The 15785-nt window shown below is 44.1% G+C and overlaps 1 protein-coding gene across 1 annotated transcript in view; it reads left to right on the top strand.

Moving 5' to 3' along the window:
* The window catches only part of kif26bb (kinesin family member 26Bb), a gene marked incomplete at its 5' end in the record, with an annotated part of 29783 nt that extends 14810 nt beyond the window's left edge, over positions 1-14973 (top strand). Inside the window, 7 exons of the mRNA XM_080490330.1 lie at positions 858-1035; positions 1125-1263; positions 1912-2071; positions 2841-5973; positions 8069-8238; positions 11386-11536; positions 13117-14973. Of these exons, the coding sequence (XP_080346456.1) occupies positions 858-1035; positions 1125-1263; positions 1912-2071; positions 2841-5973; positions 8069-8238; positions 11386-11536; positions 13117-13259 (4074 nt within the window). The 3' untranslated portion in view covers positions 13260-14973. The remainder of the gene's footprint in view (positions 1-857; positions 1036-1124; positions 1264-1911; positions 2072-2840; positions 5974-8068; positions 8239-11385; positions 11537-13116) is intronic.
* Between the last annotated feature and the right edge of the window lie 812 nt (positions 14974-15785).

Below are 15785 nucleotides of genomic sequence, written 5' to 3'. Positions count from 1 at the left end.
GTTGAGCACGATCCGCATCGAAACCATGATTGAATTATTCCTGCTGGCCTGATTATGTACATCCTCATCAATCTTTGAATGCAGAACTAACGCAAATCTAGAAAGCAAAGTGCTCAGGGAAGACGTTTTTACTGCTGATCACTGACATGTTTTTGGCTCAGCTTTGTTGGCAATGCGACTGAGACACCATTTAGAGTTTAGTTCACAATTACAGGGTTGTTTCACTGATGTTTTTACTGTTTTAAAAATAAAAACATTTCCAAAAAAGGAAGTATATTTTTATTTTATGTATTATATTCCATTATATTATATTATATTAAGTCACATCACGCTATTGTTGTTGCCATCGAATAAAAAAAATCCATGAATTGGTAATTAGTCTTCAACAGCCTGCATAGTGTTTGTATAAAATTTTTTACACGTTTTTTTTTTTTTACACTCCATTTCCCATCTTGACTGTCAAAATCTCTGTTTTAATTATAAAGTGTGAGTAGCACCACATGTGGTGTCTTTTCTGCTCTCGAGATGAGGCACAATGGACTCTGTGTTGGATCAGATAAGTGATTAAACCCTATTAGGCCGCATTACAAACTACATGTAATTACATTACAACGGTGCACCTCGCTCACACTGCTGTTTGTTAATTACTCGCCCAGCGTGTCATTAGCGGAGGTGTGCAGCTCTTTCCACTTCTTCAGCAAACACTGAGTAGAGGAACTCTGGAGTAATTATTCATTAGCATTGTTATAAACTAAGAAATTCTTGGTGTATTTACAAGAAAAGATCTCTTGACTGACCAAAAACTCTAAATAAAACCTCTTAAAGTGTCTGTCATATCTTTTTTCCACACTCCTCAGCTGCGTAACCACAACCGTGTGAAGGCTCCCACTGCCGAGCGGGCCGCCTCCCTCCTGGACGCCGCCATCGCGGCGCGGCGGCACAGCGACTTTGTCACGTACCTGTCGCACAGCTCCGTGATGTTCTTCACGCTTCACGTCCAGCCCCCGCGCACAGAGAGCAGCACCATCGGAAAAGGTGGGGAATGAACATGTAGTCTCATCATGTGCTCGTTCGGCGGACACGCAAAGACTTCTGGCGTTCTTCTGTCTGATTTCCGTCCTCAGGTTCGCGCGGCTCCACCAAGTTGACCCTGATCGACGTGTGCAGTGGCATGAGGGGCATGAGCAAGAACAAACCTCCGCATGCTGAACTGGGACCCATCGTCCTCTCTCTTCTGAATGGATATAAAACCACCCCCAGCAAGTAAGAATGCAGCTCCAAACCAAGTCATCTAATGAGTAGGGAAGCACCGATACCCACATTAGTATCTAAGAACAGTCTACGAACACATTTATACTAATAAAATCCTACAATTAGAGCTACAGTCGAGTGAATAGACTCACAGCTTTGTATACAAAAGCGGTCACATTATACAGATTTTCACATTGGTCTTGTTGGTCCAAAAAAATATTTTGTTTATTGCCTCAAATCCAGTTTTTCCTTGATTTTCCTTTATTTGAATATTGGATCATAGGAGCTGCATTCAGAATCTGCTGTGTCTGTGTGAGCTGGACTAGCTCCGCCCACACATCTTGGGAAGAGGAGGAAGTACTTCCTCTCGTGGTGCCATGTACCAGAGCAGAGCTGCCTAATTGTGGGAGGAGTCAAAGGGAGGGCGTCCCTTGATTGGGATTGGCTAAACCCCCACCCAATGACACTATATAGGGTTTGATTTCTGATTGGCTGGTTGGAGCAACACACTTTTTAAAAACTGTAACAAGCCATTGAGACAAAGGACAAACATTCGGACTATGGGGACGATTATTACTGGTGAAAAAACATTAGAAGTGAATTTTGCATAATGTGACCCCTTAAAGCTAATGTCTTGGCATTTGTATTGTTTTTGCACAGGGGCAGTAAGTTGACGATGCTTCTTCGTGAGTCCTTGGGTCACGCTAATTGCCACATTGCAGTGATGGCCGACGTTGTCGATTCGTTCAAACACCTTCAAGAGACCTTCTCCATCATTCAGCTGGCATCTCGCATTCGCAAGACACAGAAAAGGACGAAGGTACGGCACATATCCAGGGACATTTTTCTAATTCATCAGCCTCAAATAGATTCTAGAGGCTCATCCAAAACATGATCTAATTCCAAAATATACTTCAGTTCATCTGGGGCCCCCCGAAAGTTATTAGGTTCAGAGTCCACAGTGTTTTCTTGGTATTTCAGGAATGCAAAATACAATATGTTAATAGGATGACACAATCTGCCAGTTTCCCTCTGTAAAGTGTGCTGAATTGCATGCTCTCATAAATTGTGCTTTCATTTTGCATGCGCTATGTGGGAGCGCAACCATCGGTAACATCCTGCTCAAACATGAGTATTGAAATGAACATTTTACATGTGCGAGGCCATTTTTATCATCGCTATAAATGACGGAGCTCTACAGGCAAGCGTTACAGATAATCCATAACAAGTTTACTTGTAGTTTATTTGTGACAAAGCAGCTTTCTCATTCCTGAGCTCAAGCTGTGGCTTTCACTCCATGTAGAAGCAGATCCACCTCCTCTGTGGAAAAAAACCCAAACTGTCTTGTCTACCTTATGCAGCAGGACGCGGTGCACATGGCCCTCAAAAAGAACAGGAACTTTAATTAGATTTTAACGTTGATATCTACACATTGTGTTAAGAAACAATGCCCTCTTGAATTAGCTGAAGTGCACCACAGACTTCATGTGTTCATGGACTATTTGATCATTGAACTTCTGTTTGTTGTTTTGGATTTTAAAACAGTCCCATGTCATTTCTAATTTTAAAAAATTATCTGTTTTCCACAGCAATCCACCTCGTGTTCTCCTTGCGGGAGGAGTTTGACAAGAGAAAAGAGAGGACCACCGTCGTTGTCCTTGCGAGCTTTTCACTCCACTGATGAGGTGGACGTGGACACTCGTCCTTTCCGCCTGCGTGGTGAAATGGACGAACGCTCCAGCAGTGACCAGTCGTGTGACACGGTCATCCAGATTGACTTGGATGGATTGGTTCACACCAAAACTGCCCCAAGGCTGGCACAACCAGAGTTTGTGCCCATCATACCTTCCCTGCATCCGAACAAGGCCGACCTGGAAGACCCGGAGTTCACTGCGCTCCTCCAGGAGCTTTTGCGGATTCCCCAGCTGCACGGAGAGAAGAAGACGGAGGAAACTGCTCAGGAGCATGCAGATCTTCTCGGCGCCGTCAGGAAGAAACCCGTGATGGACTGCCTTAAATGTGACACGTTTGCCGAACTTCAAGAACGCTTGGGTTGTATTGACGGAAGTGAGGTGACAATAGATCTTCTCAAGTCTTCCTTAAACGTTGCTTGTTATGGTAATGTCACGACCGAATCCCAACCGCAGAGGGAATCTGGGACACGGGGAGATGCTGACGTGCCCGAAGCGCCGCAGACATCGTTGAATCAGGGGTCAGGTTGCACTCAGGCCTCCGTCAGAGAGAAGCCGACTGATGGTGCCTTCCCCGGAGACAGCTTTCAGAGAGAAGATTCAGGTCTGTATGACTGCGAGGAGTGTAGTGCAAACAGTTCCAGCGAGGAACTGCTGAACCAAGCCATCAGCCTCAACCTGACCTGTCGGTCTGAGCTTCCCAACACTGGAACTCTTAAATCAGGTCACGATCGGGACTTTCATACTCAAGGCAAGGCTGCTCATCAGCCCTCAGAGAAACAACAGAATGCGGAGGCTGCTGATTGGTCCAAACCAAACAAAAGAGCCTCACCAATTGGCAAGAGCTCTCCCATATCTCCGTCCTCCTCCTGCACCGCTTCGCACACCGTCGCTAAAGGTGTTGTGCTCGGTGACGTCTTGCATAGCCGCCCTGCGCAAGACGTAAAGGAAATGAAAGCCACCATCACAGTGACTGTTCAACAGCCGCTGGACCAAAAAGGTCAAGATGAACTTGTCTTCTCAATGGTGGAGGAAGTGACCATCAGTGGAGCATACGAAAGAGGGAGCGCCGGAGGGAATATAATTTGCATCAGAGACCCCGCCCAGTCACAGGGACAAGGTCAAGGCTCAACCAGCTCACAACCAATCAGGATCATTAGTAATGTCAGTGAAGAATCTGCAGCTGCAAGTTGCTCTGATATGACAAAAAGGTCCGGAGTTCAGCAGGAAACGACAAACTCCATCTCTGAAAACCCCAAATATCAACCACGAAGGGAAAGAGGATTCTTGCCTTCATTTATAAACCCCATGTTGATTGATGCAGATGCGGAATGTGAATTCAATGGTGCTAAAGAAAAAGAATTTCCTCATGAAGCGTCGGTACGAGTCAAGTCTGCGCCCGAGACCCAAAGAAATAATGCCGAACGACCGAAAGATAACAGATTTTCAGAGAAGAGTAGTTCAGAGTTATCTTCTGCGGCACATGTCAAAAAGTTCGACAAGTCATGTTACCCATCTAAAGTCCAAATTTTATACAACACGTCCATCCTGGAAGATTTGTGCAACAAACCTCCAGAAAACAAAACGTGTGAAAAGAGACCACATAAAACAGACCAGACTCACCTCAGAGACAGTGAGTGTGTTTACGCCGCAAACAGTGCGGCGGTCTCCGAGGGGGGTGAAATCGTTTGCAGACATGTCGGGAGTATCCCCAAGAGATCTGGTGTTTCACCTGGTTGCCAAGAAACCACTCTGGCTTCCTCTAAAACAGGCAGTCTACCCCGGGCCTGGCAGGACGCCAGCCACCAGGAACACTACTCCCGTCGTCACGTGACCGACGACCGCAGAGACTCAAGGGGGGTGACATCATTCACTCCCTGCAGCCCCGGGGTAACTCTGGAGAGGAGGCAGGGAAAGCTGCACTCCCCTGCGAACCACGCCCTCCATATCTCCTCTCCTCGAAAACATGGCTCGGAGTTCAAACAGGATTCAAGCCACGTTTCAAAAAAATGCGTTGGCTCTTTGTTCGACACCTCCAGTCTAACTATGAAACATGATCACGCAAAGAGGAGGCTGAGGTCACCCGGTGAGGACAGTGGCAAGCTTTTCAGTTCCAAGCTGGAGCAGCTGGCGACTCGCACTAATTCCCTGGGGAGGATCCCGAGGGACTTTCCAGCCGGACTTGAAAGACGTGGCAGCAACACGTCCATGAGCTCTAAAGGAAGCTCCAAGGGAAGTCTTGAGGGGAGCTCGAGGACACGCTATAAAGGAAACAGTGAGGGAGACAGTACCTTTCCCAGGGCCAGCAGGAGCCCCAGGAAAAACCCTCGGTCGGATCAGAGCCATCATCACTTCTTCCCTTCTGAAAAACCCTCCTCTCAGTCCTCCAGACATCACCACTCTAAGCTCTCTGCCGTCGGTAAACTGAAGATATCAACACCTAAAGTCCGTCGACTGTCTGCCCCGACCATCAAGAACCTCAGCCTTTCCCACAAAAACCTGCAGCAGTCCGTCAACCGCAGTGCCAGCCTCTCCCCGGATGATAAGACAGTCGGCTTTGAGCGGACTTCGTCTTTTTTCTCCTCCTCCCCTCCTCGGTCTTTCCACTCAGTCAGTCGGACGCCCAGCCAGAGCTCCACGTGCTCCTCGACAAAATCCGCCATCCAGGGGTTCGTGAACGGTAGGATCTCGGACCTCCTGAAGGAAAGGCCCTCCAGCCCCACTTCGGCGGGGCTGGACCACATGGCCTCCTTTCCCTCTCCATACAGCCAGGTCACGGCCCCGCGCATGCCCGACCACATGAGCGGGCACGCCAGCGACACCACCAGCGTGCTGAGCGGCGACCTGCCGCCGGCCATGGGCAAGACATCCCTGCACTTCTCCAACCGGAGCAGTCTGGTGAGCAGCGGCTATGGCAGCATGGCGAGGGACGGCGAAGCCGCCTCGAACAGGGATTCGGTCAGCGACCGGAGCGGCTCCGCCCTCAGCGTGGCTCGCAGCAGCCGATCCTCTCGAAGAAGGGGCAACGCAGGTAAAATGCCTGGATTGAATGGCCCATTATGAACTGAAATGGACTAAGTTTCCTTTCGTAAAAAGAGCCAAACCCTTTAATCCATATGCTTTTAGCACTAGTCATGTTACCGCAGGCATGAGGATAGTTAACCAAATCAGATGAGTGTGGATGTCTTGAGAACATTTTAGAAAACCCGATTGTATATTTTAGGTAGATTTGTGCTAAATATGTAACCCTGTCTGAATATTGTCTTGTATTTATTGTCGTTGCTACATGTCCTGATGTTTTCTTTTGAAGCTTCACTAACCCTGTGCTTTGTTACCAGATTTATGCACAAAAGCCAACTTTACTACTGTTAAAATTTTGTTGCACTGCGCACTGTAAATCCCAAATAAATTACCTCAACGAAAAAAGATGAGGCAGCTAATTGCTATTCATATTCCACATGCACCTCTGTTTCCAAACATTTATCCGCAACTTTCAAAATGCAGCTGGTTGTTTAATGTTTATTTCTGAATTCCAGCCAGACTAAATGATCATTTCTTTGCATGACAGCAGAGTTTACAACCACTTCAGGATGAATCTCATCAGCTGAACGGTGCTTATGTGAACTTATAGGGCACTTTCCTATTGATCCTCAGCATTTACCTAGTAATCAATAGACACACATCAATGTTGAAAAACTGTACCAGTGCCCTGAATCTTCATAATTTAGGCCCCGTTTACACGACAGCTTTCATTGTTGTTATTGTCGATATTGAACATGTGCAGAAGAACTAGTTGTGCGCAGTAGCGTCGTTGCAGAAAGTTGCATTTTCCCTCGTTTCCATGGAGACGAAGTCGGAGCATTTAAAAAAAAAAAAAGTCCCACTTTTGGAGCCATTTTAAAATTGTTGCCTTTTCAGAGGCTTCGAGCACCGTTGTCGTGTAAACGGACACTTAAAACACTACGAACGTTTTCTGTTTTCACTTGAAAATGCTAAAGCTGCAGAAAATATTGAAATGAACTCAAGGAGAGGAAGCATGACAAAAGAAGCAACTAACTAAGTGACTGCCTGACTAACGAACCGACTGACTAACAAACCGACTGACTGACTGATTGACTAACTGACTGACTAAATGACTAACCAACCAACCGACTAACTGACTGACTGAATGACTAACCAACCGAATAACTGACTAACTACCTAACTAATTAACCAACAGACTAACTAACTGACTGACTGACTGACTGACTGACTAAGGAACTAACTAACTAACTATCACAAACAATTTTACAGCTGTTTATTGTTTTCGTCTGCCAAACTACCCCCAAGAATCGGTTCTTTTTAAAAATAAAAATCCACTACTGTCAGTTTATAACACTTCCTTCACATGAAGCACACTTCCATCACAGTATTTGTGCCTTGCAGTCTGACCACATAACATATTAATGTGACGTTAATTAGAGATGGCACACATCTGTAGAATTCAGCCAGACCTACTTTCCTTATCGCCAATAAAAGCCTAATTGTGTAGGAAGCACCATCATTAATATATGAACCCGCAGCCACGGCGCTTCCTAATGGACACAGAAATGCAGACAAACAATGTCTGGGTGACACAGTAGGTTAGAGAGACGCACATGCACACTAACAGAACCCAAATATCTAGAATTCAAAAGGTTTGTATGGAAAAGCTGCTTAAAAAAACACGATGAAGGATTCAAATTCCTCTGAAAAATTAAAGCAGTGGTTGTAAAAAGTAAGAAACACATTATATATCACATAAAATGATGCAAAGAGTTTATGTTTCTGATCTTAGACTTGAATAATAAGACAGCACAGGCTTCCCCGGTCTTGCAGACGGTGCTTGAGGCAGACGGTGCTTGAGGCCACACGGGGACACGAGCCTTCGCTTATCACACACGCTAATGTAGTTCCTCATAAATACTGGATTACTCACAGGTCCACGAGGCCCCATGCAAGTGTCACGTCAACGTATTTGTGCTGCTGACCCTGATGCCAAATAAAAAGGAGAAAAGACACGACAACGTTTTCACTTGAAAACGTTGTCGTGTAAATCTGCCCCTCATATTTCACTTCATTTCACTGCACACCTCCTTCCGCTGTAGGTTCTCACCACCGCCGTCCGCCCTGCGGGACGCCCACGTCGCCGAGGCGCTCGTCCGGCGGTCTGCGGTCCCGCTGGACGCACAAGGGGATCCCGGAGGCCTACGAGATCAAGGTCTATGAGATCGACAATGTGCAGAGGATGCAGGAAAGAGCAGGTGCTGGCAAACAGGTGCTGGGTTTCTTTTGATTCCGTTTGAGCGGTTAAGAGGCCATGACACACCTTCATCCACCTCCTCTTTCACCCAACAGCGGCAACAGACTTTCTCAAACGTCTCAGTTTGAACAAGCATTCCTCTTATTTAATACAACGGATATACACTGTAGAGTTTTTACTTCTTCCTGCTCTTTTCAGGCATGTGTGTGTGGTGTGTGTGTTGTGTGTATGGATGTTGATAAGTATGAGTGGGTCTACTTAAACATGGATTATATATTTTCATAAGCTATAATTTAATCATTTATTATCATCACATTTTTGGATACGTGTGTATCTATAGTGACATTGGTTATGTGTGTGATTGCACAAAATGTTTGAATGTCACATGCCTGAAATGAATTGATAAACAAAAAACGAAAACTCTACGTCACAGCATCAAACTTGTATAATGAAAATATAGAACTGTTCTGACTGACTGAAGGACATAGAATGAAAATATAATAGAACTTTGATTCAGAAATTGTTTGATATGATACATGATGATATAATATCTTATGATGTAAAGCGATGTGACCCAGTACAAGACAATATGAATAATAGCTGTAGACATGATACTGTGGTGTGATACAAAGCATTATGAAACTAGAGCTTCACTCGGTAGAGCGCAGACCTTCGCCAACGCCACGCACAGTTTGTGGAAACGAGTTAGCATCGTTAGCACGTTAGCCATTAGCTCATATCCACGCTAACGAGCCTGTCAGGTAGCTGCATCACTGTGTGAAACACTGAGCAGGGAGCGTCTCCATGGCAACAGACGCTGATCTCCTCCGATCTCCTCCATGAGGTGCCTCTCTCATCTGCTTTGTATGGGACATTGTTTTTTGCAGTGTTTTGGGGTTTCTTCGGAAACGATTAGTCGTTAGCGTCCCAAAATCTAAGCGATTGGTCATTGGATGATGACAGATCATCACTGAAAATTTGATGGAATTCGGGTGAGTAGTTTTTGCAAAAAGTTGGTAAAATACATACATACAAACCAATAAACAAAGAGATGAATACACGCTGATGAAAACACAACCTCCAAGGCCAACTTTCGTTGGCGAAGGTAACAGTGCATTACAATATAGCAACATATACACTGGGATGAATATTTGGATATACAGCAGCTAAAAGTACTTGTACTCTAAGAAAGAGGTATTGGTGCAGCACTACTGTAGCTCACATCGATCTGCTGTACGGTTGAAAGAAAATTTGCTTGGGGGGTGAATTAAAAGACAGAGACAGACTGAAGTCTTCCCCCTCCCCCAATCCCCCCAACCACCACACCTCCCCACCCACCACCCGGGACTCAGACCCAGCCACCAGGCTTTCGTATGTATGTGTGTGTGTGTGTGTGTGTGTGTGTGTGTGTGTGTGTGTGATTATATAATTAAGAGGTTATTTCTTGCTTAATAAACCAACACTGAGCAACATGTAGAATAAATCCATACATATTACAGTACAAACGTACTTGAGCACCGCCTGTGTGGTGCCTGCGATGACGTAACGCCCTGATGGCGAGGGGCCCGGCCCCGGGGGATCCCCCCACCCCTCCAACCTCAGCCCGGTGGAGGCAGGGCGACTTTGATTCAATTTTAATGACCACATGGGGAAAACTGGGTCAATGCCACTGCTGCAAGGAACAAAGACAACAAGTAGAAGCAAAATCATGCTAAAATACTTTAAAAGGGGAAAACGAAATCACTTAATAATTATAATTTTAACAGTTTGTTTGTTAAAAAAATATATATATAATTATGATTATAACACAAAAAGGGAGGGCCATGCATTCTTCAAGCTTTTATTTTTATTCTTAATTTCTGTTACATTTAACATGCGAGTATTGGACTTATTCACAGTTAATAACCTTCTGGTTACTATAACGAGAGAATAAATGTGCTTATGTTGCTTGCAGCTCTGTGTTGCTTCAGTCCCCAGAGGTGTTGTCTCGGCCCTCGCACGGTGTTAATGTGTGGGAGGGCGAGGCAGCAAGGGATGTGCTGCTCTTCATTCAACCTCGAAACGTCCCGGCGTTGTACTCGCCTGCGCAGACCAGCGATTCGGGCTGAACGACTGTCTGCCGCACAGAGCCAAGTCTTTGTTATCAGGCTGAATGAAGCGGGGCTACATGGGGCAGATTGTGAGTGTGTAACAGGCAGTAGGCGGAGGGGCGGAGCGGCAACACACTGGTCCTGATGGACTGGAGCGCTGTGTGTACATTTAGGGTTTACCATCATGAATATGGAACATCAGGCAGGTTTAACAATATGCGGCTGAAACGACGGACGATGCACAATATTCATGAAATCAGTTTTTTTAAAAACCATTTTTAAGATCTGATTCTGTTATTGTGGTGTGCAGCATTCAATAAGCTGGCTCACCGCAGCTTTTCTGTGTTGTGCCTCAAATTTGGACCTTTTGATTCAATCGTCTCCCATGTTGTGTTTTTTTTTTTCTTTTTCTCGTCACAATCAAGCGTTTCCAATGAATCGTTATCATATAAACGGAGTCTATTATACTCACGTTTGTGCCTTATGGTGTTTTTGTCAGGTCTTCAAGTGAAAATTCTAAATTTTCGTTTTGCGCTTCGGGATTCTGTTTATTCGGAAAACGGGGCTCGGGGCCACTGGAAACGCAACTATTTGAAAATGCTCCGACCCCTTTGTCGTACCGCAACTTTTAGAAAACACTCCGCACCGTCTCCGTGTAGACGGCGGAAACACTGCTACTGTGCGCAACACGACCGCAGTAAAGGGTTAGGGTTAGACGATTCCAGGTACGTTACTGTGCAGCAAACAGTAATACCACCGATGACCTGTGGGGGCAATGTTGAAGACAGCAATACCACTGATGACATGTGGGGGCAGTGTTGAGCAGTATAGCTCAAGTGTGACCAGTGAAAAGGAAAAAAAGAAGACAACAGAAATGAGGAAAAACTGTGTGAATGTGTGCATGGATACAAAATTCTCACAATCAATAAAAACCTCCTCTAACGCTGCTTAAAACACTCCAAAGATATACTGGGTTACATATCCACCCTGCGGCCTTCCTCCAAAGTATTTTGGTGCGGCGTGGATGAAAATAAAATCAGTGAAATCTGTGTGTGTGTGTGTGTGTTTCCAGGGCCCAGCCTGCTTCAGTGCCAAGCTGAAGTTCCTGGAGCTTCGGCAGCAGAGGATCTCAGAGGTTCGAGCCAAATACAGCAACTTGAGGAGGGAGCTGAAGCAAGTCAAACACAGTCTCATGCTGGAGCCCGGAAAGTGGAACCAAGAAGGTCAGTGAAGCGTCTCCTCCTCAGAGTCTGACTCAGAGCTACAGACACACTGTTTAGTACGTGGAGGCCATAGAGACACTGTCTTAGACCAGTAGGACATTAAAGAAAGAGATGCAACTGAATTTTACTCCTTATTTCAGTTAACGTGACAGATTTATAATAATAATTATATTATATTTATTCCTTAGCTGTTGGTATCTACAGGCAAGAAAAAGCATAATTGTTCTCATGGAAGTCTATGTTTTTTACTTAAAATATAGTATATTTATATTTTATGTATTTTCAATGCTAAATATTGATTTTAATATAGTCTACATGTAAAACACTTATCTTGTTATCATGAGCTACTTTCATATATTTAAAACAAGATGGATAGGCCCCTCTGATTTGCTCCGACTGAAGCTTTCCGCCGTCTCAGAGCTCTTTAAAAAGCTCTGATATAAACACTAAAAAACAGACAGTCGCTTCTGAGCTACAAAGAAATAAAGGTCAGCAAATCGATCAACTCACTCACTGAATGGACAAATAATGAAGTGGTGGTATTCTGAAAGGGGCAAACTGGAGGCAGCATCCTGCTTTTACTGGGACGTCATCGGGAAGGCTTCATTAATACGATCCTGATGCGTTGTGAAATATTACTAGTATTGATACATGCAAAGGTTTGGGAATTAATAAATCTCTGTGTCTGTTTACATTTCATTACCCGTATTGAGAACAGATACCCAAGGTGGAACTTTTTGAAAACGCTCCGACTCCTTCGTTGTGTAAACGTGCGAAAACCGAACTCCCGGGAAACGCTCGGGCCGCGTCTCCATGCCGACGGGCGTGAACCCTGCAACTGCACATGTGCACCGCCGCCATAGTGAATAGTTCTTCTGCACATGTTCATTATGGACAGTAACAAGAATGTTTTCCTCCAGAGTGTCATGGCCCCCAGTCCACATTCTCCTGCTGACTCGGTAGTTTTACAGTTGACTATCACCGTAGTAACAATCCAACATGATCGTCTGTCGTTACCAATGTCTTTGTAGTCGCCATTGTTGGTGTTTATAGCGTAGCGCAACAATAATGTTCTGTTTTCATTTGAAAACGTTGTTTTTGAAAGTGTGCAAATGGGGCTGACGCTTCCATGTATATTACTGTGCAGCAAAACAGAGTAATACCACCGATGACCTGTGGGGGCAGTGTTGAAGACAATCCAACTTGGTCGTCTGTCCACATGAACGTCTGCGCACTTTAATTCTTAATGTTTATAGCATAATATTCTCTGTGGTTTCATTACAAATACAAACAACAGCACCCCCTTGTGGCCCAACAAGCAAACTACGTCGTTTTCAGCGTCTCCGCCTCTTCGAGGGAGACCAGATCCCAACTCACCGAGTCTATAGTAACATTAAAAACAACAAACACATCATTTCAGTTCTGCCCCTCAGCTTATGACATCACTATCCTTCGCCGTCTGGTTGATTACGTAGCACGTAACAGACCGAGAAAATGAAAACTTAAACTTTCCCAAGTTCTGTCACGTAAGAAAAACCTGTTGACGTTTGTAGCGCAGCGACTGTGCCGTCCCTCCACAGGGGCAGACCTTCCAGGTCGACTCTCTGGAGCAGCTGGAGGCGCTCCAGGCCGTGACGACCCGGCTGGAGAACAGGGTCAACGTCTGCAAGGCCAGCGTCGCGGTGGCCACCGGCTTCGCCGCCGCCACCAGGAGGCGTCGTAAGAAGAAGGAGAAAAGCTCCAGCAAGCAGAAATCCTGAACTCTAGAGTTTATTACGAAGCATTTGCTGTTGTATCGTCTGCACTCGGTTCACTTTGGCGTTTGTAGAACAAGAAATACGGGATGTCGTACACACTTTACATTAAAGACCACGTTAAATTAACTGAGTGCTACAAGTTCCCCCCAAAAAAGTCGGAATGCAGTGTACAATGTAAATACAACCCAGATTTCAAGAGGTTTATGTGTAGAAGTGTAAAATGTAAATGCAGTAAATGAAATTTTTATTTAAAACCCATACTTTATTCACTATAGGATATAAATAATCTATATTTACTGCATCTCATGACTGCAACATATCACAGAAGAACAGGGACGGGAGCGGAAAAAAAAAAGGATGCAAAATCAGTTTAAGGAGCAATTCGCCTGTTTCAGGCAGATTAAATTGCCAATTAGTCAGATGATTTTTTTTTTGTAGAGAAGAAGCTTTTAAGGACTCTCAACCTCAAATAGTTATTTGTGGCCACAAAAGTTTAATTTAAGGTCATGAAATATGAATTTGTGTCCACGAAATATCAATTTGAGGGAATGAATTGTGGAAACAAATTATGATTTTGTGGACAAAAAAAATAGAAGTTTGTGGCTGCAAAATATTATCTGAGGTCACAAAATGGTAATTTGAGGCCACAAATTACAATTTTGTGGCCAAGAAATAGTGTTTAGTGTCTAAAATAGTCATTTGAGGCCTATAGAAAAGTCTTCCTGAAGAGAAACACTGTTTATGCTAAAGGTTTGATATGAGCTGTTAAAAACCATCGCTAGGCTTTAAACGCAGCTGAGCGAAGCAATAACTTCTAATAATTTGATTTCATCCAGCTGAGACTGTTATGTTAAGATTTGATGGACATATGTGCCTCATCAGGTTTACACTGTGACTCAAACAAACTCTTCCATGTTTCTTTTCTTAGGACTCGACTGCTGGTTTATTCACCAAAAAGCTGCAGGGCAACATCATTTCAAGCAGCTGACATATTGTCCTTTTGCGGCATTTGTGCACAATCTGCAGAACATGTCATGAATCAAGTAATCTGAGTGTTGGTTATCTTAAGGAAATTGAAAGGTGTGCGCTGTGCCACACGAATGAGACTCTGTACAAATGTTTTAGTGCTGAAACATTCAAACATTTAAAATGTTTTAATTTCGTTCTTTTTTTAAATCCAACGGGTGTTAAAAACGCTCCATAAAACACTCGGCGGGTTTGAAATGGTGTCGCTGTTCTGATTGATAACGTGACTGTTAAGATGCACTAGTTGATGAATGAAAAAAAAAAATGGACCAACTGAATCACAGTGATCAATGAAGAAATCAATGGTTATGAATGGGATCATGTATGTTTTATGTTTTGTCATGTATATATTGTTGATGTTCAGGGGTAAGAATTCAGGCCTCACACTCGTCTGGAAGTCATGATGCTGGTGTCAAATTCCAGTCACTTGATGCTTCGGGCTCCTTCAGAAGGGATTTTAAAGAGGCAGAAAGTATAGAAAATATACTGTAGGCTACATAAAAAGTACAAAAAGCTAAATAATGGTTTAATGATACTGTGAGTGTTCTTGAAAAAGTGTATTACGCTGAGTTCCCTTAAAACAAACACTGGATGTCTTTGTGGTTTTAGCATGTTGTTGTTCACTGTGAATAAAGGAGCTCAGTGTTGACACACACTGAATAATAAAAAAGAACTAAGCAAACAAACCCGACATGCAGTTATTGCTCATGAGATCGTGAAAGTAAAAATGGTGAAAGAAACACACACATACTGAGCTTCCTCGCTTTCTGCTCGACTTCACTAATTGTCCAGACTCGCCTGAAAAGCCACAACTCAGCAGCAGCTCGCAAATAAAAACACAATCTTCACTTACACAGACTCATACAAACCTCTGAAAGTTTAAAAAAAACAACAACAAAAAAACAGCTGAAAAATTATGGAACAGTTTTAGTTTATGTTTAAAGCAAAAAAAAAAAAAAAAGAGAAATTTGGATTTATTGACCTTCTGAAAATAATTGACGTGATTTGTGGGAAAACAGAGACCCCTGCTGGACAAACTGCAACATTGCAACCATGACAAGCGAAGGAAACTTGTTCACATCAATGTTTCCTGTGGCGAGTGCGTGTGGTGTGCATTTTACGCACCGTGCGCGTCATGCCAGGCGCGCATTATACAGCTTATACAGCAATAAGCTTTCTCTATGAAAGGTACACACTGTTTTTCACAAGTCATACAACCACACATGTTGGTTTCTTGCATATATTCTCACAATTTGAAATTGTCTCATGACCTACCTAAACAAAACTTCCCTCTTGAGGCGGGGCACGACCTCACAGCTTGGATGGTAGAGCTTTATCACCACTGAATGGAAACTTTAACCGCAGAATGTCACTGATGGAGCCTCAACAGCAGCAGGAAGCAAAACACACTGCAGGTTTTCATTTGGGCCTCAAACACACACATCGTAAGAACAGGAAGTTGTAAT

The sequence above is a fragment of the Lipophrys pholis genome (genome assembly GCF_963383615.2).
Source record: "Lipophrys pholis genome assembly, chromosome: 21".
NCBI lineage: Eukaryota > Metazoa > Chordata > Actinopteri > Blenniiformes > Blenniidae > Lipophrys > Lipophrys pholis.
Note: the sequence above shows the minus strand (reverse complement) of the source record. Positions and strands in the feature narration are given on the sequence as shown.